Source organism: Osmerus mordax, chromosome 26, assembly GCF_038355195.1.
Source record: "Osmerus mordax isolate fOsmMor3 chromosome 26, fOsmMor3.pri, whole genome shotgun sequence".
Classification (NCBI taxonomy): Eukaryota; Metazoa; Chordata; class Actinopteri; order Osmeriformes; family Osmeridae; genus Osmerus; species Osmerus mordax.
Genome location: NC_090075.1, coordinates 2,887,132 through 2,913,144, shown reverse-complemented (window position 1 = coordinate 2,913,144; position 26,013 = coordinate 2,887,132). Strand labels below are relative to the sequence as shown.

Genomic DNA, 26,013 nt, shown 5'->3' with positions numbered 1-26,013 from the left:
ACAAATATAGCTCCAGAACTCTTGTCAGCAAGTCATTCTGAGACTCTTAAGCTGTGCTGCAGTGTGGCGCCCCTGTACAGTTTGTCAGATAGACGTTAGGTAGATGGAGCTGGTGCGTTTCCCTGTTCCACATCACAGTAGTCTGGTTACTACACTTCTACGTAAACAGTTCTTTATTGTCATGCATTTCATCAAAGAAAAGGCAAACCATTTGCTCTTTGTGGACACATATTCTGTACATTTGGCAGCAACCAATTTGCCCACAGACTTATAAAAGAGAAAAGAATGTCTGTCTGTTACAAAGGCAATGCTTAGCTCACATATTTGGATAAACAAATACCACATTCACACATGAGGTTGAGAAAAAATATCCAAATGGCGACAAAGTCCATAATATCTCTGTCTTCTTAGACGCCAATGTTGCTGTGGGCCAAAAGCTGTACCAGAGTAACCCAGTTTTAGCAGGAACATTAGGAGCATTTAGGGTATCCAGCCAATGAGGATAGAGAGACTGTGTAAGCCCAATCAAACCATTAGGGTGACAGGGTAATTAAAAAACCCTGCTGTCCTTAAGCCCAGAAACAGGCCACTTCCAGACCTAATACCCTCAAGTCAACGTGTGCTAAGTAGAAACAACAGGATCCCTCTTAACAATTACTTTGGCATCTCCTCCCATGTTAGTTCCGTTGCTAACCACAGCCAACCTTGACAACAGCTAGTCTGCACCTCAGACCTGTTTGCTTGTCTAGTCCGAGGGACACAGGTCAGGTTTATGTCCAAGAGCTGCAGAGCTGCAGACACACAGCTTTATAAATAGTCTGAACAATGAGATTATTGCACCAGTAGGTGGACTGGCCTCTCCTAAACCCTGCATGTACTCAAGAACATATCTCTGGCATGTTACACGTATGTGCTGCGCTACAGAGGCCATCTCAGTCACAGTATTTCGGAAGGACATTGAGTAAATGCAATATATTTTTGCCTGTTATAAATGATGAAAGAAACAGCTTAGGAGCAACATGCTGTCTTAAAGTTGCTGATATATGTATTGGTCTTTATATTGATTATCCCTGTATTTGCCATTATGAGTTATAAAGACCCCTCATTGTTTATATAGATAAACACCCCTCAGGTCTTTTCTTCACCTTCTGTTCTCTTCCCTACCTCTCCTCCCTTCTCCTTTCCTTCCCTACCTCTCCTCCCTTCTCCTTTCCTTCCCTACCTCTCCTCCCTTCTCCTTTCCTTCCCTACCTCTCCTCCCTTCTCCTTTCCTTCTCTACATCTCCTCTCCTTTCCCGGCAGTGTTGGACAATGATGACCAACTTCAGTAAAAGTTGATGCAATGCATCTGTATAATAGATCATGTATATTTATTGCAGAGTAAGTTATGGTTTATTTATTTAGCTATCATCATTGAAAAAGAGGGACATGTTTATTTATTGAACTATTGGTGCCAAAGTGGACGTTACATGTATGATATTCTACATATTCTGTTGAATAAACGTATTCTGCTTCCAAGGACAACGTTGTCATTTCTTGTTTCTCAGTGAAAGATGGATTGGAAAGCATGCATATCTGATAGAAGACCTGCTACTTAGAAATGTCTGCAGGGCGTTTGTGGAGCTGTTTGTGTGTGTGTGTGTGTGGGGGGGGGGGGGGGTGGCGGCACAAAGATTAAAGTGTGTGTGATGTGTTTGTTTGTAAAGGTAGATGCCCCAGACCATGAACATCCTCTTTCACAACCTTCCAGAATCTTCCATGGGACACTGCAATAAAAACACCAGCTCATTTGGTAGTTGACAGGCCCACTTGAATAGTCAAATCAAATCAAATTTATTTGTATAGCCCTTTTTACACGCAAGCATGTCACAGAGGGCTTCACATACGCCCATAGAACTGCCCCTCAACCAACCTAAACCCTCAAGGAAGACAAGGAAAAACTCCCAAAAAACTCTCAACAGGAGAAAAAAAATGTAAGAAACCTTGGGAGGAGCAATTCAGAGAGGGATCTCCTCCTCCAGAGACGGTTGGTGAGAGAGAGGAGCAGAACACAGGCTAAACATAGTCATACAGTGTCGATGGGTTTTGAAACACCAAAATCCATTGTTCAACTTTATAGATGTAAGACAGGACCGGGAGACTCGCGACCAGGTCCAGCGTTGGCTGACCGACGACCAGGCAGGTGCTGACAACTCAAACCCCCCACACCACAAGGGATGTGTGTGGGGGGGGGGGGGACAGAGAGAGGAGAGCAGGGATTAGAGAATGCCAGGAGCAGCTAACAGTTACAGTCATAATAGAATGAGATCCCCACCGGTCAAGTGTGGACTGCTGCAGCAATTTAACAGAGCAAAAAAGGGGAATTTGATGCCACCCCACACACCAAGACAGCGACAGCCCCCCTCGTTTGGAACATGAAATCTGTTCCAGGGGAAGAGAACTCTAAAATAAGTTATACTTATAGAATAAGGATGGAAACAACCCGTCCCCCGTTGCCTCCAACTAGTAACATACTTACCTTTAACAGTCGTAGAATTGACTAAACAATAACGTTTTTAACCTAATTTTAAATGTCGAAACAGTATCAGACTGCTTAATTGAGACGGGTAATTTGTTCCAGAGAAGAGTTGCTCTATATGAGAACGCCCTACCTCCAGCTGTTTTTTTCTTAATTTTGGGAACCACCAGATAGCCGGCATCTTGAGATCTAAGTGTCCTTGCGGGGCAATAGGGTGCAAAGAGGCCGGAGAGGTACCGTGGTGCCAATCCATGCAGAGATTTGTAGGTTAGTAGTAGAACTTTGAAGTCAGCTCTGGCTTGGATAGGGAGCCAGTGTAGAGAGACAAGAGTAGATGTTATGTGATCAAACTTTCTTGTTCTGGTCAATAATCTAGCAGCAGCATTTTGCACTCGCTGTAAATTTTTTAGGTGAGTAATTGGGAGGCCAGAGAACAAAACATTGCAATAGTCCAATCGGGACGTAACAAATGCATGTATTAGTTTTTCGGCATCATCCTTTGACAGAAATTTTCGTATTTTGGCAATATTACGTAGATGGAAAAATGCAGTTCTGGTAATTTGCTTAATATGGTACTCAAACGAAAGGTCTGGGTCCATTGTGATTCCTACATTTTTTACTAGCTGGCTTTGAGAGACTTTGACGCCGTCTAGGTCTAAGGTCAGATTGGAAAAATTATTTCTATATTTTTTAGGACCGAAAATTTGAATCTCGGTTTTATCCGAATTTAGAAGAAGGAAATTTGCAGTCATCCAAGCTCTCAACCTAGAAACACATTTTTCCATAGCTTGTGGAAATTCTCCAGACTTTATAGACATATATAGCTGAGTATCATCTGCATAACAGTGAAAATTTACCCCAGAGCTTCTAATTATGTTTCCTAAAGGCAGCATATAGAGTGAAAATAACAGAGGGCCTAGAACTGAACCCTGTGGTACTCCGTATTTTACAGTGGAGCTCCTGGATGAGCAGCCATCATAGTGGACATATTGTGATCTGTCAGATAGATATGATCTAAACCACTGAAGTGACGTACCAGAAATCCCAACATAGTTCTCCATACGTTCCAAGAGAATCTCATGATCCACCGTGTCAAAAGCTGCACTTAGGTCTAGGAATAGTCACAGGCTGCATCCACTGGATTTGCATCCATTGGCAACGTGTTTTTCCAGCAAACTCAAATAAACAGATATGCCATGCCATGACATGAAATGAAAACCTTGTTCCACTTTACTTATCCACAACCGTAACTCCATAAAGCCGAGGGGTATATTCTACCAAGGAAACCATCTCAACAGCAGAATATGATCAGAATTGTAATCATTGTGTTATGCTCCTCGTTTGTGTGCTTCTTTTTTGTGTGTGTGCGCACGCTTGCAGGTCTGACAGTGGCAAATGACCTGCAACTGTCCACATCTAACATCCAACGATTATCAGGTGACATGCATATGTGAGTGCTTGGTGAGATGACAACGGACGTGACAGTCTTTCAACACATTATTTATCTTTCTATCTTTCTATCTGCCTCACTATCCTTGTGTCAAGACAAGAATCTCTCACTCTTTTCGCTGTTGTTTCGGGCCTATCTCATGCGTGAAGGGGGTATCCGGTGGCTGAGCGGTTAGGGAGTCAGGCTTTTAATCAGAAGGTTGCCGGTTCGATTCCCAGCCCTGCAAAAAGACATTGTGTCCTTGGGCAAGGCACTTTACGCTACTTGCCTCGGGGGAATGTCCCTGTATATATTGTAAGTCGCTTTGGATGAGAGTGTCTGATAAATGTAAATGTGTACAGTTGGCTGGAAGAGGTCGATGGTGAAGATGTTACACTGCAACACGTGAGTCCACATTTAGCTGGAAGTGTGTGTTGGCCTTATGGTTTAATGAACCTTCTTTGCCACGCACACATTGCACAACTTTCATGTCCACACCCAACCTAACTGTATGACTAGCTATCCAATGTTATTTCTTTGACACGAGTGGAGAAAGAAAAGTATCGAAGTAGGCCTACATCCGTCAAACAGACAGACTCCTTTCAGCTGGATTTGTAAGGTTATGGCGTGCAAAAACCTGTTATGAATCCTGGACATTTTTTCGGAACTCTAGAATAAACATATTTGGGAGCTCTGTGCAAACACATCAGGACTTCTAAGCTTGTGCATTCCAAATGACTGGAAACGTTATGAAAATGTGCACACAAACACGTAACCCTACCGTTCGAAAATATGCATGTTTTTAGATAGCTGACGGGTTATAGGCTATACAGGGGATACACACCAATGATAAAAAGTCGTTCAAACTAACAGATATGAACAATTTTATAACACAAGCCGACTCCATCATCATTCAGCAAAATAAATAAAACATGCGACAGTCACACAACCACACAGCTCCGTCACAGGCAGCAAACATTGTCTACTGGGAGTCAGGTGGCTGAGCGGTTAAGGAATCGGGCTAGTAATCTGAAGGTTGCCAGTTCGATTCCCGACCATGCCAAATGATGTTGTGTCCTTGGGAAAGGCACTTCACCCTACTTGCCTCGGGGGAATGTCCCTGTATTTACTGTAAGTCGCTCTGGATAAGAGGGTCTGCTAAATGACTAAATGTGATGTACTGTAGAATCCTAGGGTAGCTAATGAGACCGGTTCTAGCCTACCACACACGCTATGCCATCTGCTCGCTAACCGCCACCCCTGGGACACCTTCAGTAGAACAGCTTTGTACAGAGGATAAGATCAAAAGAGGTATTGGGAAAGAGCTTTGATATGAATCTGGATCAGGTTCTCATCAAACCCACGAGAAGCAACATCCATTAACTTCACCAGCAGCCATGTTTGTTTTCCCAGTGTAGGCAACTCAATCTGGGGATGAGGTAGGAATAGCATTGTGATAGTAGTGTGTGTGTGTGTGTGTGTGTGTGTGTGCATGTGTGTGTGTGTGTGTGTACTTGTGTGTGAGTTGTGGCATGTCATGGTACTCATCACAGACTCAGACGAAACATGTTTTGGTCCACATGAGAGATGCTTCCTCTCTGTTCTAATCCCTTTGGACAAAGCAGGAGTGCATGACTCACATCTAAAACACGTCAGGAGCTGAGCGCTGATCAAACTCAACGAAGAAGATCTGCAGAAAGTTCACTGCATGTTCTTCTCCTTTCCTCTCCTCATTCTTGTATCGTAAATTGTGTATAAGACTGACGTGCAGCTTGTACTTCCTCTAAAACCTCCGTACAATCCTTGGTTGCCTGTCACATGTAGAAAGGGTGGATGGTCACCTCACAGTGAGCTATAGGGAAGTTTTGCCCCATGAAGCCAGAGGAATTTTCCCACCACCAGACCAATGGTCAGCCATTGTTGAGATCATGTTGACAACAAACACACAAGACAATACCGAGGCAGACTTCTGTAGATGTCTTCTATAGAACCAGTGTTTGCCGACAGGCAGCTAAGCCAAACAGGGCCAGGCTGCACTGGGCAGACCTGGGTGGGCCTGGCCTGGCCAGTGGTCTGTGTAAAGTATATGACGTACCCAGTAGAGGCTGTGTGTCGTTTACAGTGGGTGAGCCAGTGGTATATGTTCCAAATCTATAGAAGCAGGGTGGGAGAAAAGATGGCCAGGAACCAGGAATGTGAAGCTGTCTTTAACGGTTTATATCATGACTGCTTGAACAGCTCTTCATTATAGATGACTGAGGAACCGTAACTGTGGTTGGAAGGTCCAGAAAACCAGGCCTCTGTGGGGAGTGAATGGCAGATGTGCTCATTAGTAGAAGGATAAAGGATCGTGTTCACACACACGCACACACAACAAATGTTTACATTGGTGCTCATGAACTGGTTAGGACTTTTCATATGGGCCTCTGATTTAACGTATTTAAACACTATAAAAGCACTAGTCGTTTGAATATCCATCACCATTGTGTGTGTCATGTAAAAACTAAATACCCCCTAAGAGAGAGAGAGAGAGAGAGAGAGAGAGGGAGGGAGGGAGGGAGGGAGGGAGAGAGAGAGAGAGAGAGAGAGAGAGAGAGAGAGAGAGAGAGAGAGAGAGAGAGAGAGAGAGAGAGAGAGAGAGAGAGAGAGAGAGAGAGAGAGAGAGAGAGAGAGAGAGAGAGAGAGAGAGAGAGAAAAAGTGTTGTGTCGCGTGGAGATGGTAATTGTGAAAGTTGAGGGTAGTGACGGGTTGGCGAGGGAGGAGAAACTGATCCTAACCCTGGCCTCGGTGGGCCACACTCTGACTCACATCTCCCTCGCTGTTGCTCATCTTCTGGATGGCTTATGTATATATCAGCCAACCAGATTATTTGTTGTCCTTTTTAGTCATAATTACGTCTTTGTTTTAAACCTTTCTGGGAGAAACGATCTAAACTTATTCTGCAGTGGAAAATGAAACCCCCCCCAAATAACCTCCAATCAAACCCAAGTGGTTCTGGGTTTAAACATTTACTGAGAATAGAGCGTGTTGAGGCTTGGTTGGTTCTGATTGCAAGGCAATTGGAAACAATGGCATCCTTCAATGGACAAAAACCAACATGCCTGTCAGCCTGGGTGGAAACCACAACCAGGGGATAATTAAGAGCCATGCGCCTGCTAACCACAAGTGTATGTGCATGCGGCCGTTAGTGTGATGGGGGACAGCGTCGACACATAGCTACTCTGACAAGCATGTAGGGCTGTATTGGCTGAGACCTGAATGATAAAGCCCCTTTGTCACTGGCCAATCAGACACTCGTCTGGGACGGTCGTTGATTTGCACAAAAGGGACTGTAATGTTAAAATGACAATCCCACTTTAATGACACACCTCTGAAGAGGTGGTCTAAACAGTTGAAGAGGAAGGTGAACTGAGGAAGACTCTGAAATCACCTTTAAAAGTTGTGTTCGTGTAAATATAGTTCTACACAGCTTTTAATTTCATGTTTGATATGATTTTGTTTTCTTTTTTTATGCATCACATTCTAGAAATACTTTTAATGTTATAACATGTATATTTACTGGGTTTACAGAGTTTGTGAGTGCAGTAGACCAAGTGTGATGCCTTTGCACACACACACACACACACTTGGTCTACTGCAGCCTTGTGGGTGCTTGAAGGTGTGATTGTCATTTTAACATTACAGTCCCTCTGGTGCAAATCAACGACTGTCCCAGACGAGTGTCTGATTGATCAGTGACAAAGGGGCTTTATCATTCAGGTCTCAGCCAATACAGCCTTACAATCAGAAGAACCATCCTGTGGAATAAGATTCCTCTCCACAGCCGTGTGGATGTGTGTGTGTGTGCGCATGTATGTGTGTGTGTGTGTGTGTGTGTTGGTGGGCGTGTTCAGGAGTAGGAGGAATGGCGAGTAGAGGGCGGGGGAGGGTCAGACACAACATAATTTCCAGTGTTTACACGGATTCTGACTCATGAGCTGTCGCTGAGGCCCTCCGCTAGCCTGAGTTTCCTGTGCGTGTTTGACGTCGATGGAACTCTAAACTCTGCAGCTGACCTGGAGAACGTCTCGACAGGACCGAGTCCTCCGTTGCGGCTTCCCAAACCAGTGCTGAACCCCCACAGGGGTGTTATTAAAAGTTCTCTAATTTGAGGTTGCAGGCTTACTGGAAAAGCGAGCGCAGTAGCAGAGCGTATACCTCTGGAGGTATGTGCAATATTTACGAGTGTGGAGAGGAGAGATGGAGAGTATTTATACACTGGCCCAGTCATCCACCTCTGTTGAGTGTCAACCTCCACGGAACAGATGTGTTCTGTAAACACTGACCACAGCCACTTAGGCCAGACTGAGCTACAATTCTAATAGCACACTTCTTACAGCACAGGTTCAGGTAGACCGACACATATACACTTAACACAGTCAGCGATATATACAGTCAGAACAGATCATGATATAATTAGAACTGAGTCATGGAGAATTTACTTTGAACGACACACTTAGAAACAGACAAAGATGCACTTAGAACAAACTATAACACAGTCCTCAGCACGGACTAAAATACAAAGATCACTAAGTATTCAACCCAATACATTCAGCCCAGGTGAATCCCAGTGTTTGTGGATAATCTAGTCTTAAAGCAAAGGGATGCAGACATATGGAAGACATCTCTCCAGGATCAAGGGTCTGTTCCTTTTGAATCAAGCACAAAAGTTGGGCCAGGAAGTAAAGGTTGGAGGCTTTTCAGGAGAACAGGTTTGCTTTGACAGGGAAAAATTGCTACTGATTACACAGTTCAATGATTATAGCTTCTCAGTGTCTCTGAGGATTAAACTCAAACAGATCTTCCCCATCTGTTGTTATCCTGAAACACTTACCTTTTCTACCAAGACTGGAAGAGCAGAGGGAAAATAATCTCCCAAATAAACAGTGATCTAATACAAGAAACAAGCAGAGGAACTATGTTAACACACACCGTCACCCCTTTGAGGAGACGTTAAATGCAGGTGGATGACCTGGACATGACTGCGGTGGTAGTGTTGCTTAGCCTGAACACTCCTTATCTTCCCATCTGATCTGTTGATGTAAACAGGTTTGAGGAGAGCAGTGGTATATTTAACAGTCCTGGAGATAAAGGTCTGGGAGGTCTTCCTCCTTATCCAGGCAAGAATCTGGGACCAGCAACACCAACCGCCAGTTCAGGGAAGTTTGAACCTTACTCGACTCAAATTCCTTTCTGATCTCTTACTTCCTGAAGCAAACACGTCTGGTCCCAGCCAACACATGCCCGCACACATGTACACGCACACACAACGTACACACACACTCTCAATATCAGGGTGAGTGAGTGATAAAGACAGATTAAGGAAACAGCCAGCAAGGCAGCCGTTCAGTTCCCCTACAACTTTGTAGCAGACCCAGATCTATTACTGAGGTTGATTTTATCAACACATTTGAAAATGGCTGCGTTCACAGTTGGCATTTCTGGCACCAGTGATAGATGTAATTGCAGTGGGTAAGACAAATTAAGTGCACCCAGACTTGGACAGTATTTAACTGAAGTCTGGTTTGTAGCTAAAACAAACAAAGTAGTAGCATGTGCATGCAATGACTGAATGTCACACAGCGGCTTGTGGGTGAAGTGAAGCAGCCAAGCTCACATAAGAGCAGGTGGGCCAGGAACTGGCTGAAATATCATTCCTCATTAGTTTTAACTACATTCCTATACAGGGCTGTAGTCAGTTTTTTATCACTTTCTCAGTTCTTTAAACACCATGAGTGTTGCTTTTAATGAGGCACTTGCCTCTAATGAGAAGGTTAAATAATACAATGTGAAGTGAGAGGTTAACAAAACCTGCTAACTGAATCAACAGACGGACTTCTCTAAGAAATATTGTTAAAATGGTGCCTGGTGCTACTGATTTTCTGAGAGGTATTTGGGAATTTCGACGGTATTACACTCTTACAGGAAGAACATGCAGGCCTTTAACTAGACAGTAATGGAATGGAGACCAAAAAAAACTGTATATCAATATTTATAAAACTCACACATTTCATGATTATGTTATAACAATAAAATATTTTCCCTCCGGCAATATGATTTTAATATTAGTCGACTTGAGTGTTTTTTGGCCTCCTGCTATTGGAGTTTTAATCATCTTTATATGTTCATTGGCAGACAACACTACTGAAGGACTTTTCACTTTGCTGAAAATGTTGACTTCAAACATTTAAAAGACATGCTAATTAAATTCATATTTAATCAAATAAAAACACACATGGATTCTCTTCTTCTTGACCACGACTTTAAAACGGAACCCAATCACTGCTTTGTAAACATTCTAAGTGTTACCAGATCACGTATGTATGTCTAATGCATTCATGTAAGTGAAGCAACAAAGAAAGTGTTTTACACAAATCATCACTAGGCCTTTCCTTTTCACTGGAGCACTAGATACTGACCTTTCATATAATGCAATCAAAACTGTCATGTTCATTAGACATCATGCTTCCTAAATTAAAACTGTAACCATGAACCTGGCCCTTCCTCCGTTTTTTTCATGTTCATTATTTATTGGGATCCTAAGTACTTGATGTTTTGATGCCAGCTAGTCTTCAGCTGACTGATGTCTAAATCTACTGCTTTCATTGCCAACTCCACTGGTTTCCTCCGAATGGGAGATTAACATAGCAAGAGTGCCCCCCAGTGAAAAAAACTCATTCTACACCCACAGAGGGAGGTGATTGTTGAGGGGGCTAAGCTGTGGTGTTGGGAGGATATACAACCAATACACATTTTGTTTTTTTATGTCTGCATTACTTTCTTTACATTTACATTTAGTCATTTAGCAGACGCTCTTATCCAGAGCGACTTACAGTAAGTACAGGGACATTCCCCCAAGGCAAGTAGGGTGAAGTGCCTTGCCCAAGGACACAACGTCAGTTTGCATGACCGGGAATCGAACTAGCAACCTTCGGATTACTAGCGACTCCCTCACCGCTCAGCCATCTGACTCCCTACTTCTTTAATCACTGCCCTAGAGAGATTTACACAATATCCTGGTAAGTCACATGCAGGAATATTCATCTTGATTTTGCCAGGCAAGTTGAAAAACATACATTAATGACTTGGCAAGAAGCGAAGGGCCTCCTGTAGGGATGGAGATAGGGATTCAGATGTTTTAGGGCAGAACAAAACCAAAAACACAATGGCAGACAGGTAGGCTGCAACACCAACAAACTATAGTCAATAGTTTTGACTATTTTGTGTGTGTGGTATGTGTGCAATGTGGTCTGACAAAACGTTAAGAGAACTACCTTTGGAAAGGAATCGCCATTAAACTTAGGTAAGATAATGTGAAATACTTTACTCTCAGGCATACCCTAGCAAGGCCCCATTAGAGTGCTTTTACTTTCGATCTAGCGCGTGGAGTCCATGTGGCTAAACATACTTGAGTAGGCCTACTAGGGGAAATCGAAAGCATAATTAAAACAGTGACTATGATCTCTCGTTTTTATAGCTACGAATAACTACCTCCCTTTCATATGTTTTAATTTTACTTTGTTTAATGACCACGTCACTCTTATGGTTGGTTGATTTTTGCTTCAAATAGAGAGTCCAACTCAACTGAGGAGCAATAGCTAGCTAGTACTCGCAGGACACGCCCAGTGCTTGCATTTACTCAGTGGCCATTTTCTCATCTGTCTCAGACGACGCTAAACCACACAGAGGTAAGGATGTGTTCTCTTAAGTTATTTGTTTAGATCAGAAGTTTCAGTAAGATTCTTTTATAATTCTACAATAATGTTTTAAATATTAAGCCACAGTGAATCAATCGGTAACTGTTCGCTAGCGACATATCCCAGTTGACTGGATGTCGAAAATACATGTGTCGTGGTTGTGCGCTTTAGCCTCTGCTGGTCCCAAAGAAGCCAGATATTGGCGACAAGAACAACCAGTTGCTTATCTAGGGGTTATTATTCACCAGTAAGGCTGTCCATCGCTTGTACATTGAAACATGGTTTCGTAATCAACAATCCTTATTTTTTATATTTGTTTGCTAGGTTTTGTTTATTTGTTGCACTAGCTGCAGCCGTTTAGCGCTGCGTGGTGCTAAGCTAACGACGTCGTTAGCAGCGGAAGCTAACGCTGGTATACAAAATGGCTTTGTTGCATGTTGAACAATGAAAGGCCAGGTGTTATTTTTTTGGAAAAGGAAGACACGTTTTTGGTCCGTCATAACAAGCATCACGTAAATCGTGAATATTTACGAATGGTTAATAGGACAGTTGCCCAACAGTTGGTAAATGTGTGAATAACGAATATCCCGACAAACTTTGAATAACTAAAATCATTTCTAAGACTTTTCAAGATGGCCGATGATGGAAAGCTTTTTGTCGGTGGCCTCAGTTTCGATACAGAAGAACCCTCTTTGGAAGAGGCGTTTTCCAAGTATGGGGAAATTGTAAAAGGTATGTTGTATGATTGCTATAAAACCTCCGCATGCTAATCATTTACTCGCCCAGCAGGCTGTATTGAAATGATTAACCCCTTTTTTTTTTATGATTATTTTTTAAATATATTTATAAATGAGCCCGTATGTTGGGCACTATATTACAGCAAGTACTGACGTTATTCATTCCTCCCTTAGTTGATGTAGTCAGAGACCGTGAGACGAAACGGTCCAGGGGATTTGGCTTTGTCACTTTTCACAGCCCTGATGATGCAAAGGCAGCCATGACAGCCATGAACGGCAGGGTGAGTAGATGGCTTCACTGCACTGGACATATCGGAACGTAAATAATAATCCCGTTGTAAAAAATAAATAAATAATACATGTATGTAATTAACCAAAAAGTTATGCACCCAAATTGTTTTGCAGTCTCTTGACGGCAGAACCATCCGTGTTGATGAGGCGGGCAAATCTGGAGGAAGATCCGGTGGCTTCCGAGGAGGATCCAGTGGTGGCAGAGGAGGTGGATTTTTCAGAGGGGGCAGGGGAAGAGGTGGGTGTGGTTATTCAGATGAAGTAAGGACTTCGGTCCCCGAAAGAACAGCCTTTTAAAAAATTTGTTTTTCCCTTTTTGTGCTATTCTCCAGGCGGTGGAGGATATGGAGGTGGTGAACGTAGCTATGGCGGAGACAGAAGCTATGGAGGCGGCGGCGGAGACAGGAGCTATGGGGGTGACCGGAGCTATGGTGGGAGTGGAGGTGGAGAGAGGAGTTACGGAGGCGGCTACAGGAGCGGTGGAGGTGGAGGAGGAGGAGGGTACTCCGGAGGTGGAGGTGGCGGTGGAGGTTACAGAGATAACCGGTGAGTTTTGACTTTCAGGCTGGTCGCTGATCAAAAAAATAATAAAAGATTCTTGCATACCAGTGCTTTGAGATCTTTCAATCCGTGTATGAATTACTTTAGTACTCTTGATTGATTGGCTATTAATCTCTTTCAGGAGCCAAGGAGGCTATGGTGATCGTTCTGGAGGTTCCTACAGAGACAGCTATGACAGCTATGGTGAGTATTGCAGTGATCAAGTTAAGCAGTTGAGCCAGATTAGAATTGTGGACAAAAAACACCCTGTTTCTCACTCCCTGACCTCTTGGATTAGTATGTTAAAATACTCAAGTCCTCTCAAAGAATCCTGCAGCCGTTCTTTGAAACGATTGAAATCCAACCGTCAATATAGAAAAACCTGAAGCAGAAACCAGTTGTCCTAGTACCCAAGGCCACATTCCGTGGAGGCTACGCTCACAAACCCTTTTTTTCCAAGAGTCAAAAAATGCCCCTCGACTTGTGCTTTCCCGTTCCACAGAGACAACCTGTACAGAGCATTGGCACACCCCTCATTCATAGGATTCTAGTGTTCTGTGTGAATAATGTCAGAATGCTGCAGTGCCTTTACACTTGTGCCCTACTTCTTGTCCTCAGCTACTCACGAGTAAATACAAAAAAAACTTCCTGATTGCAAGATCGTCACTTCGCTGGCTGTTTTCTTTTTAAAAGATGCGCTCTTCGAAGATCCCTTTTTTTGAATTTTTGTTGTTTTTTCTGTTTGTGGTATCTGGTTCTAGTGTTTTCTTTAACAGACATTGCAGCATCTTCAGTCCTTTTTATCGTGTTGAAAATATTATTCAGGATAATCTGTCTTCTGCAGGGACTGAAATCCTGTAGAAACTTTACTGTTAGGCTTGGCGCTCAAATGTGGAGCGTTGATCCTTTTTTTGATCAATTTTTTTCCTCCTGGTGTAATGGGACTGCTTTCTGGGGGGATCAAAGTTGATGATTTTTAAGAAAAATGGCTTAAATTGAAATGAAACCTGTTCCACTGTTGAACCGCTCCTAGGTAGGATCTCTGAAAACTGTCCAACACAGCTTGATAGCTTCTATGACAAATTCAGTGACCTGACCATGACCCTGCTCATTCAAAGCCTCAAATATCTGCAAAAATACGTTACTATCTAAGCTTCCTTTTAAACTGGAGTTGTAGTGAATTCTGGTCTTTAAAATAAAATAAAAACGAGAAAAAAAAAGGAGAAATAATCTTTTAGATCTACACTAGAAGCTTGACACGCTGTGATGTTTCCAGGGGGAACTGTAATTCATTCATTTAGTGTAGGAAGGAAGGAATGTTGACTGGTAGCACTGGTTTCCAGTAAACCTCCTTGATATTGATAAAGATATGTAAGTATTCAATATCTAGTGCAAAGTGATTAACTTTGTTTGGTGACTCAACTTCTAGCTCTTGAGCTGCCATACTCGGTGTAGGTGATGCAGTCTGCTGCAGCTGGCAGTTCATTATGCTACTCTGATGGACAAAAAAAAACCCATTCAAGGTCATCCTCAAGAAATGTTACTACAAGGAAATGTGCTCTGTTCTGTATACCAACACCTCTAAGATTTTTTTGTATATTCTGGCTTCATGAAGCCTATTAAACAATCCGTTGAAAATGCTCTGATTTCTTGTGCCTCCAAAGAATGAAGCTAAGCTGAATGTGATGATGCTCTAGACAGTTACCTCAGTCTGGAAGATATGTAGGTGGGTCGATAGAGCAGACAAGTGTTGCACTCCATTTAAAGGAAAATGATACCGGGATCTTGTTTTGGAAAGGTGGTCAGGTGTAGTCTGAGAGTTCGTCAGAAATTATTGGGATCGTTAAATGTTATACTTAGAGGCGTTTAAATAGTCCTCTGTCTAAAGCTAGTCAGTGTGGGTGGGATCTATGTTTCCGTCAGTAGAAATGAGAATACAAGCAGAATTGAAATGAAATGTCCTCTCCTGGTACTGGTTCTGTTATAATGCTTCATTGCACCCAAGAGCTCTGCTATCGGTTTGGAAATCAACAAAGTCCTTGGAGAATGAAGTGTTGGGCCTACCGACACGCGAATCCTCTCTGGTGAATGCTGCTCTCTTGGCTAGTTCATATGTGGAGATAGGCCAGTAATGTGAGGTAACCATTTTTGCTCTCCTGTTCGCATCCCTCAACAGTTCTCATTTTGATGTCCCATCTTATCTCTACCTTTTTCAACTTTGCCCCCACCCCTACCCAGGGCTATCACCTCCCTCCCAGCCCCTCCTGATATTGAACTTTAAGTCACTGTCCAGCTTTCTATAGGAATGCATGACTACGTTGAGTGACGTGTCCTGTTTATGGGGACCCTGTTCCCATTTAGAAGAAACGGGACGTGAGCTTCTCATAATGACCATTGAGCATTTGAAATTTTCACAAACTGTCATTGCTGGAATATGCTAGTGTCCCAAAGAGATCCTCCCAAAAAATTTGACTCGTGAAACTCACCTTACAGAACAACCAAGTGTTTTGTATTGTTCTCCCTGCGATTGCAAAGTTGTTTTCATCTTAGTGTAGACTGATTTTACATCTTCCTTTGCGTGTCCAGTACAGAAAATCACTAAATTGTCTAGTTTGAATGTCTTTACTGTCAACTTCCAACTATTATTTTGAAAAACGTGTTTCAGTGTTTTAAGTTTTCAGACTCAACTCTTGAGCAATTTGAATAATAGTTTTATTTACATACTGAACTTGTAATTTTAATGCATGCTGTTTATTATGCATTTTCTGTTTCCATTTGTGGTTGCTCCAAAAATAATGGCCTTTTTTGTCGCTTGATTAGGTTGACCAAAGCCTCGGGCCCTGAGAAGAGACTATTTGACTGGGATTGCTGGTCTGCCTGGGCCTTAATTCACTTCACCTACGTCATACCAAGGAGATGGATTACATCCTATGGTGGGTCGTGGCCATTGTATTATGCCAACTATCAAGATGTGCTTATCATTCATAAGAGTGCATCTCAATAGGATCACTTATGAGAATGTAGTTCAAATGAATCAGTAGGGTGCAAAAGGTAGACCATATGTCTTTAAGCTGTCTAAACATGCTTGTACACGGCCAATTACACTGGGAATGCACTCGATGCCTGTAGTACGTTGATGTGTGTTACTTTGACCATTATGTAACAACTAAACCATGTCAGTGGCTGAGAATTGGATCAAGCACAAACTTATGCAATATGTGAATTGATGCTGCCATTGTTGCTGCTTTTAATAATAGGACTTATCAGGCATGACTGATTCTATGCGTCATCCTTAGCTTTTTGAATAGTTTCACTGTGCGTGTTATGCTTCGGTTAATTTGATCCTGAATGTGAAGATATCACTTGGACTAACCCTTTTTCCTAATTCTGATTTATCACTACCTAACATAACTATCCCTTGGTGTCTTCCTCAATCTAATGGAGGGTTTATGTTTCAGGTCAGGCACAAGATGTATGATCCTACTGAGGAGCAGAATTCTGGTCTGTCCCAACCAAGTGGAAGGACCTGAATTAAAAGGAAATGTCTTCAGGGTGCGCTGGCTTTGCATGTTGTTCATGGGTATGGGCATCCAATTGATTGTTTGGATGTGCACAATACTGTTAGCAATTTAACACAAATGGCGAGAGAATGTATGGAGGCAAAAAAAAACGACGATTAATTAAGATGTGTGGATATTTGGTGCCAAGGCTCATGAAAACTGAATGTTGAAGTAAAGCTTGGTTAAAACCTATTGATTGGGCTTTTACATTTTATTATGTGGCCATGCCAATGAAACCATATTTTTTATAACGAGGTTAATATATAAAAATTAACGTTGGATACTTCATTTTCTCGTGACCAAATATGTCACAATATCGTGAAAAGCATATATTTAGCCTGACGTGCCAGCCAGCTTAAAACATGTAGGTGTCACGTGGGACGCATCGTTACAAAGACGTAGCTAGCTAGCTGGCATCCTAGGATCTTGATCACTCACGCAGCTGCAGGCCAGTCGGTCATAACAGATTTCGACGGCGTTTTGTTGGGGGTAATATGCCTTTACATTCTGTAATTTATACATGTTTCTCGGTGCCTGTCGAATGATGAAATATATCACTTTAAAGAGACAGGAAAGGGATGGCAAATTATGTGGTTTGGAAATATTTAGGCGACGCGCTCGCCGATAGTCGTTCAAGCCTTGCTAACGCAAATATCCTCGCCGCAGTGGTTAGCAAGCCAGCTAATATAGCTGGTTGTCGAGTACATGTTAGTGTGGTAGAATCTAATAGGATTTATACATACGTACATATTTATAATTGTGTTTTGTGTAGACGTATAGTTAAATTAGATTATTGCTATTTTAAAATGTAATGACGCAGTAGAAGCGGACTGGCTGGCCGGGGGTGGTCATGTTGGTGTAATTCACAGTGATGGTGCTCAATGGCGCCGTGAATCTGAACAGCGATGCTGAACAAAGGGGGAGTCTGGGCCTAGCACATGTGGGGGCGGGTAGCAGCACGGTTGGAAATGCTGTTACGTGACCTTACGTTTTGACGGAACATATTACGGCACATATTGTATCAAACATCCGAGCTAACGCTAGTGTTTTATTTCTACAAGTGAGCGTAAAACGTATTATTTGTCTGCATTTCCAAATTCCAAGCCAGCTTAGTATTACTATCGCAAACCGGGGGCGCTATCTAGCTAGCTATCTTGCATCGTTCTCCCGTAACTAGTAATGTGTGTGTCTGGGCTACTAGTCGCTAGCTAGCAAGCATGCTGCTTGGTTTGGGCCTTTCATTGCTTTTAGAAATGTGAGGGCTTCCCTATAGGTTATATAGTACAGCACATCTTAACCGAATGTCAATTATTGTCCCTTTTGTCTACACAGGTGAATAGAATGTCTGACGAAGGGAAGCTTTTTGTTGGTGGCCTCAGCTTTGACACCAATGAGCAGTCATTAGAGGATGTCTTTTCTAAATACGGGCAAATATCAGAAGGTAACGTCAAGCCACTATGAAGTTGCGCTGATCAATGTGATATGACAGATTTTAATGTATGTTTTACGTGCAAGTTAAAGTAACATGCTTAATTCCCATGCTGTATAACGAAATGTATCTATATATATTTTTTCCCTCTTTAGTGGTTGTAATTAAAGACCGAGAAACGCAGAGGTCCCGAGGATTTGGCTTTGTTACGTTTGACAATCCAGATGAGGCCAAGGATGCAATGTTGGCCATGAACGGCAAGGTGAGCTATGGACTATTTCAGTCTGGTCAAGATCAGTCATATGACAATATAGTGTCCATTTGAAAAATGTAAATTTAAGGGTTAGTTGGATAACCTAGAAATATCACTTTGCGGTGGTTTTGTAATCGCATTTCATTTCCCTCCCCCCTCTCTTTAGTCCCTGGACGGCAGGCAAATCCGTGTGGACCAGGCTGGCAAATCTGGCGGTGGCGGGCGGTCAGGAGGCGGTGGTTTCCGCGGGGGCTCATCCGGCGGTCGAGGCGGCGGCGGAGGTTACTTCCGTGGAGGCAGAGGTGGTGGTGGAAGAGGTGGGCGTGGCTTCTCGCGAGGCAAGTTTGTTGTTTTCCTGTCCAGTAAGGTCCCCTGCACTCGTGTGCCCCGCCCTCGTTTCTCTTGGTTGGAGTGACTGACAGACCGTCTCCGTCCCTCCCCGTTCCCTCGCGCCTGCAAGGATGTGGCTCGTCCCTCCCACCTCTACTTGGGTGCCTGCGATCCGCAGAACTAACCACAAGTAGTTGTGTGTGTGTGTGTGTGTGCGCACCCATGTGCCCTTACCCACCTCCGTCGAACCCCAAAGCCTGGTTCCTCCTACGTCCTCATGTCTGGTTCTTGTTCTGCAGTGACTGTTGCAGTGATCTAGTACCCGTAGAGGTTTGAGTTTGACCCACGTTTCTTGTCTCCTGAATATCCGATTTAGTACATTCTCTCGTTCTCTTAACAACCTCTAAAAAAAAAACGGCTGCGATGCTCAGCTGCTGGGTTGGTGGCCGCGTGCTGACGGGTGCTTGGCTGTTGGTTTGCAGGTGGCAGTGATCGAGGCTACAGCAGCGGCGGCGGCGGCGGCGGACGCTACGACAGCAGAAGTGGAGGTGGAGGATACTCCGACCGAGGCTATTACAACAGAGACAGGTGACTTGCTCAGCACATCTCTTAACTTGGCACCAGAGCTGGAGGTGATTCTTGCTCTGCTGTGCGGAGAGAAATCCACCCCAAACAAGCAACAAGGATGTTTTGTAGGGGTTGCTATTTTTACCCCTCCACTTGATGTTTACTGATACTTGCCCCTCCCCCCTTTTGTGTTTACAGAGCGCAAGGAGGAGGAGGATACGATCGTTCTGGAGGTTCGTACAGAGACAGCTTCGATAGCTATGGTGAGGCTTCTTAAGTAAGCTTGCACAAGTCAGTCTATGATAGGCGGCCAATCCGGTGCCTGGACAGCCCCATCACAGGAAGCTGCTGTTGAATTGGATTGGGCCCAATCATCGCCAGTGTCGAGGCAGGTCCTCGAAGCGCATTGCAGCTAGATGGGCTTCTCTTGGACCGGCTTCGCCCCCTATGGTCCTCAGCGTTCCTGGACGAGTCCAGTGATCACACGGCCTAGTTGCTAAAACAAACTTCTCCCTTAGTGCATGAAGCGTCAGTCAGGGTGAAGTCAGAGGTTAAAACTGGGGAACGGCCGTCCCAGGTGTGCTGGGGGAAGGCCGACACAGCCTCTCGGTGTCTGGGGGGGGGGGGGGGGGTCGGTCATGTAGCTCTGGGCAGGTCGTTTTTTTTAACAAAAATTTGATGACGTGTTAGAGGGAACCGAAACCTGGTTCTCTGGGTGGCAGAATTGTCCCAAGTGCAGCGTCCATGTCTACCTGGACTCTGAACCCCATTAATCACTAGGCTTTTTCTTCTTTAAACAGGATATGGAGTTCTCATTGTCTCCCAGTGAGGCCCCTGCCATAGTTGAAATATGTTGAAGAAGCTAATTGTTGATGGTCCAGTTTAAAACACTGCAGAGTGGGTGGAAAGGTAGGCTGATCACAGGTCTGGCGTGAGCTTCTTACCAGGCTGTGCCCTCTAGCTCATCATTGCTTGTGATGTCAGAAGCTTTCTGTCTTTCGCCTGCCCTGTTTCTAGAGGAATCCTTTCATTCCTAAATTTGCCATCCTGGTCTGCAGTGAAGTTCTTATCTAGTTTCTTTCAACTGGAATTAGTTGAAGTGTGTTTTGCACTGGTAGAATCTCTTCGTAGTTACTTTGGTATTTTCGGGGGGGGGGGGGGGGGGGGAGAGCTTCTAGCATCAAGTGAATCATCAGTGTGTCTTCTGGAGGAGTAAATCCTGAAGTTGGATGGTTTTCACCACAGTAAGTAGAAGCTTCCAGTCGCAGGGCCCTCTGAGAGACGATTCCTCCTGCTACTGAATTGTGATAACGTCTGTGTGTGTGTGTCTCTAACTTGCTGCTCAGGTGACGATGGCGGCTGGTAGATGGGCGCGGAGGACGTCCGGATGTGTCGTCTGGGCACGGCCCCTCACCCCCGATCCGGCGGCCCTATCCCGATGACCGCGGGCCCGGCCTGGGCCTCGAACCCAGCGCCCCCCCCGCTGCTCCGCAACACTTTAAATATCTTCTTCTGAAACCGACCATGTAGACAAGAGCAGTCCTGGATAAGTGCGGGGAGGGTTGGCTCGCACCTCCGAGTCAGCCAAACCGGTCCTGTTCCAAGTGTTTTTTATTTTTGGTGAAGTTTTTTGGTCCTTTTTTTGATTTGAGTTATTGATCTGTAGAGAACATTTTGATTTTATTTACTGTTAGGGGAGCTGTGAAGAGAGGCTCGTATGCTATAGACTGTTGTCTCACTTTGGGGTCCTGTGGCCACGGGTACGATCTAAAAGACTGGGGAATGTATCTAGAGGTAAAGGAATGGTGGTAGCGCTTATGTAGTCAACGTTATTCTCTGCATTTAAGTAACACACTCGTTACGCTTATTTAGGTTGAGTTTGACTGCTACGCCAGCACGTTGTGAAGTCTAAATGAAGGGAAACGTACATCGAGTCTGATAACATCAACATCGCATTGCACTGTACTTTAGGAAGAGCTAAAGGAAGGGGAGGAGCTTAATAGGACTGGTTCATAAATATGTAGTAGGTTCTGGGAGGTGACGAGAACTGGTTCACTTGTTATATGGAGTATGGCCTGTCGCTTGACTGGCCATTTACAGGTTCTCCACAAAGCTGTTTGGTTTCCTCTTGAGAACTTTTATTATTATTTTTGCTTATCTGCTGCACATAAAAAGATCGAAATGAGATTTGAAGTCCATATCTCACTTAACAGTTCCAAATACTACGCTCAAAAAATGTGAAACTGGCCAGTTCTATAAGATGCAAACGTCTTATCAAGAGCTAATTTCAACAAACACACCTTGGAGTAAAATAGTTATTACACAATACTGTTCTCGCCATAACATCAGATTGGTTTTGTATTTGATTTTTTTTAAGCATTCTGTATCTTCATGGTTGTATTTTTCCTAAATAAAAAAAGCCTTTCCAGATATCTGTTATCTTTTGTAATCAATGTTTACATACCTGTCTGAGTAGCAAGGTATTTTAGGTTCCCAGTTCATCTTTATTTGGAACCAATATTACCTTTTTAGTAAGAACAAAGTTTGTTTGTTACCTACATTGGTTTGGATGCATGACATCAGGAAGTACAATGTCTCCTGGCCTGCAGTGGGTTCAGAAGTGAGGTAATTGTCTTCCTTGTGGTGGCACATGGATGCAAAATGAAAAACAGGAAGCTTAATTGACCAGACCATTTATTTGAACAGTTGTGCTGCAGGTACATGTACACCACCTGAAACTCATTGTTAACATTATGAGCATTTGCTAAGATTATATTCCTGAAGATGGAATAATTTATCAAGGTTGGAAGGGATATATTTTTGCAAAGTCTTAAAAGAAATGGCTGCAACACTTGAGCGCTTCCTGCATCTTCAATAATATTGCTTGAGGAAATGGGCAGGACTGTTTTTGCAAAGAAAACATTTTGCATGTTTACCACAGGGTGGCAGTGTAGACTAACATTTTTGGAACATGGATCCTAACAAAAATATTTTGTGTGGATCACCCATACATGTACTGGGTGAATGATGCGACTGTATAATGTAAAACTACAACTAAATTAAGACGGACTACTCTTATTTTGATAACTAAATCTCCCATAAAAAATGCTGACTGTCAACTGTATGGCACAAACACAGAAAGCTTTAGATAATCTAAATGTAGAAATATGCATCTAGCTAACCATAAGCCACTGTACTGATACATTCAAAAGGCTCAATCTCTCCTTGTTTGGAACTCAAGCCCCTCTGATCTCGTCTGACTAAAAACGCATGTTTTTGTGTGGTTATCAGTGATGGGTCATTGTCTCGCAAATCCAGGGAAGGTATTCTGGGATGTGTGTGTAAGCAATGAATCCGTTTTTTTTATCCTCCATGTATGACACCACCCCAAACGCCAGGCCACCACAGACCAGCGGTCCTCCGGAATCTCCCTGGAAACCCGAAAGAAATGGTCTCAAGATTAATGCAAACTTTCACACGTCTTTCATATATGATGACATTATTTTCTTAATGCTTTATTTCTTCAACTAATGTTATTTGTTTTTGGCACCATTCACCTGGGCAGGTCTGTCGTCTCCCACTGTGCAGAGCACATGTTTTTCCTTGCACGTATCATCGGGAATGACTGTCACATTGACTTCTCTCAGCACTTTGGAGGCATATGGTTTGTGTATATTTCCGCGTCCCCAACCACACACCAGGCACTGGTCTGATAGCTGGTCATTCTCCATGGGCAGAGCTAAGGGCTGGACGTGGTTGGTGAATACAGCCTTTTTTTCCAGCTGGGGTCATTGAGATATATGAGGTCAGGTTAAATTCTCTCGTCAACATTAATAGTTTAATTTGTGTTGAATAGTGTTGGAATCCAACATGCAAAAACTACACGTATTCATTAGTTGGGTACTCTACCTTCAACAGCATGATGTCATTAAGAAGGTCTTTGGTGAAGTTTGGATGTTTATGAACCTTTTTTACTTTCATGTGTTGTTCAGATCCATTATAAACATTGTGGACCCCCAGTTTGGCTACAATACAACTGTAAAACAAATACACCAAATTAGCATGAACAGCAACAGTAATCGTCATGTTCATCAGTCTACAGACATGAATATAAACAGTACTAATGTCCTAGGAAGATTGTAGAGAAGTTGGAAAACGTTCTTATCCGTGTAATCTCTTTGAATTCACCCCAATATGCTTTTAAATATGTAATATCTGGCGGTATTTCATATCTCTCTCTTACAAGCAGGGCTTAATTAACATTGATTTTGGATCTCTGACAGTAAACTTACTCTCCATCGCAATGGGCTGCAGACACCACAAAGTCGTCCCTCACAAGGAAGCCGCCACAGGTTTTGATCTTCTGGTTACTGGTAACCTCAAGGAGCACCATGTAGGGTCTACTGTGGGGCACTGATTCGTTGCCTCCCAAAATGCTAGCTGCCTGGACTGAGACAGACCACATCAACAGCTGATGAGATGACCGGTTCTCCTGATGAGAACAGCCACTCCTAGATCTAGAATAGTTCATTACTATTTGAAAGTGCTGCCAAATGGGTATATGATTCCCCCGGCACAATGCCACCAATGGATCAGTCCATTAACAGTGAGAAATATTGAACAGACATCTAAAAAGCCCTATAAAACATAACTGATCTTTGTAGCTGCCTCAGATTTTCTCCCCCCCCCCCCGCCCCCCCAACTGCAACCACGCATATACACACCCCCTCCCTCTCCACCTACACATACCAGAACACACACATACAGTTGTCTGTAACTGTAATTACCTTGATTGCAGAATGTAAGCATCAGCACCAGAACAGACAGGTTCAGAGAGAAGCACATAGTGAATCTCTGCTGAGTGTCCGAGTGTTCCTCTCTGCCTCTACGTCTCAGGACTGAAGCTTTTATAAAGGAAAGTGAGCAGGAAACACAAAGGAACCGCATGTGTGCGCGCAGCCTGAGGTTCGTATTCAGACAGGAAGAGGCCTGTAGAAATCTCAAGGATCAACTCTCGGAAAGCACTGAATTTGAGAAGTATACAGTTCTCCTCTGAGGTGTTTTTGTTTTGCTACAGTGCAGTTCTACTGTACAATTTGTCCTCGGTCTTCGACAAACACATCTGTGCATCTTTTGATTTATGCTGTCGTAGATTTACGTCACGCGAAAAGCCACTTCTAAAGTGTGTGACCCTAAGATGACTCGGTGAATGAGTCCACTGGTGGATCATTCAGCGTAAATCAGGTTCTATGTGAGTTCTGTGATGCACAGAGATCGGTCATAATTTACCCCCCAGTGCCTCTGTAGTGGAGGCAGAGAGCCTTGAAGATTCCCTCCCCCTATTCGGAGTCTGGCCTCATTCATGCCCCCCCACCCCCCCCAATTCCTCTGTCTGGCCTCATCCCTCTGAGGTAACATTATCCCCGTTCTGCGCAGTCAACAGAGACTGTATAAAAAATAGGGTTTGTTTGAAATTAGGGCCCCTCAAACCTAGTGATTTGCGACAGTTTTCAGATGAGGTTTCTGAGGAACGAGACAGACATGAGGAAGAATCCCTCTGGAAAACAAACAGCAGGAGATCAGTCAGCCGGCTGTCCTCTGAACCTGGACATCAGTAGCTTTAAGAACATCCTGGTCAATCATTTTTCTTTTAACCAGGAGAACGAATTCCAATAATCCCACCATTAGAAATATTATGCGCTGCATAAATCGAAAGCAGTTCATAAAGTCTAGTATCTAGTGGGTTCTGCAGGCCTTCTCTTGGTTTGGCAGACGTAGAGAGAACCGACATGAAAGGTCTTCACTGTAAAATACGTGCTCCACATCATCATTATAATTGGAAATGGTAACTATGGAGACATTTTGGTCATTTTATCCTGATGAAAACAAGCTTCTTGATTGGAATTGTGTTGCTGGATCCCTGACCAGTTAAAAACTGTCATGCAAGGACTAATACTGAGAAATAACCTGACTTAAAGGTTTGAAGGGATATTTTCCTCCAAATACTTGGACAACAGTATAACTGTTGTCAGGACTGAATAAAAAAAAATAAAAAAACGGTCATGGGATACTTCACCTCATCTGGGTTTATTTTCCCCACCCCTGTCCTAACGTCGACAACACAGTAGCTGCCCAACACATGCTACATATAATGCCTCATTACGAAAAGCATAGAGTCTGTGGTGTGGTAACAACATTGTAGTCTTGGCTTTGAGGCTAGGCTACCCTTCAGCTATGCAAATAAACTGACTTCATAGCACAGGTATGTCTATGACACAGCCTCCCAAGTCTAGACGAAAATATGGCACTTTCATACCTGAGCCACAAGCCTTATTGTGGTTGTTTTGAAAAACTGTCTAAGGAGGAGGAGGAGAAGTCTGAGGAGAATGGACTGTGGGAGCGAGATGCTGGAACTCAGGGCAGTAATGGGAATCACAGGAGGAGTGGAGAGGAGCTGGACCGAGTGGAAGGCCAGTAGAAGACGAGGCCGGGGACGCCAGCCTGCAGCTTTACAGGGACCACGGGGGTTGAGTCCTGAGCTGGTTAAGCCATTGGACGTCGCGGTAGAAGCACGGGAAAGTAATGATGGTCGTTAAAAACACATAAATCATGGCGCAAATTA

The 26,013-nt window shown here is 43.5% G+C and overlaps 3 protein-coding genes across 12 annotated transcripts; 2 read left to right on the top strand and 1 right to left on the bottom strand.

Moving 5' to 3' along the window:
* The first annotated feature begins 11,561 nt into the window (after positions 1 to 11,561).
* LOC136936319 (cold-inducible RNA-binding protein B-like) lies at positions 11,562 to 16,187 on the top strand. 3 transcript variants are annotated; one of them, XM_067230101.1, is made up of 7 exons: positions 11,562 to 11,675; positions 12,307 to 12,416; positions 12,596 to 12,702; positions 12,827 to 12,950; positions 13,045 to 13,258; positions 13,395 to 13,456; positions 16,073 to 16,187. In XM_067230101.1, the coding sequence occupies exons 2-7, from the start codon at positions 12,317 to 12,319 to the stop codon at positions 16,075 to 16,077; spliced, it is 612 nt and encodes a 203-aa protein (XP_067086202.1). In that variant the 5' UTR covers positions 11,562 to 11,675; positions 12,307 to 12,316; the 3' UTR covers positions 16,078 to 16,187. The 3 variants fall into 3 exon arrangements, with proteins under 3 accessions (XP_067086202.1, XP_067086203.1, XP_067086201.1); XM_067230102.1 differs by lacking the exon at positions 16,073 to 16,187 and adding an exon at positions 13,871 to 14,890 and having other exon boundaries at positions 11,564 to 11,675; positions 12,827 to 12,920; XM_067230100.1 differs by lacking the exon at positions 16,073 to 16,187 and adding an exon at positions 13,871 to 14,890 and having other exon boundaries at positions 11,564 to 11,675.
* On the top strand, positions 16,168 to 21,821 carry LOC136936320 (cold-inducible RNA-binding protein B-like). 8 transcript variants are annotated; one of them, XM_067230108.1, is made up of 8 exons: positions 16,168 to 16,185; positions 16,711 to 16,832; positions 18,145 to 18,253; positions 18,397 to 18,503; positions 18,661 to 18,811; positions 19,307 to 19,412; positions 19,590 to 19,624; positions 20,738 to 21,821. In XM_067230108.1, exons 2-8 carry the CDS (start codon positions 16,794 to 16,796, stop codon positions 20,755 to 20,757), a joined length of 567 nt encoding a protein of 188 aa, XP_067086209.1. In that variant the 5' UTR covers positions 16,168 to 16,185; positions 16,711 to 16,793; the 3' UTR covers positions 20,758 to 21,821. The 8 variants fall into 8 exon arrangements, with proteins under 8 accessions (XP_067086209.1, XP_067086205.1, XP_067086206.1 ...); XM_067230104.1 differs by having other exon boundaries at positions 19,590 to 19,654; XM_067230105.1 differs by having other exon boundaries at positions 18,661 to 18,832.
* A 258-nt stretch (positions 21,822 to 22,079) lies between these two features.
* On the bottom strand, positions 22,080 to 24,338 carry si:ch211-212d10.1 (chymase). The gene is made up of 5 exons (XM_067229909.1): positions 24,179 to 24,338; positions 23,684 to 23,840; positions 23,301 to 23,427; positions 22,949 to 23,173; positions 22,080 to 22,822 (listed from the first exon to the last, which is right to left on the bottom strand). The coding sequence occupies exons 1-5, from the start codon at positions 24,336 to 24,338 to the stop codon at positions 22,679 to 22,681; spliced, it is 813 nt and encodes a 270-aa protein (XP_067086010.1). The 3' UTR covers positions 22,080 to 22,678.
* Positions 24,339 to 26,013: the final 1,675 nt, after the last annotated feature.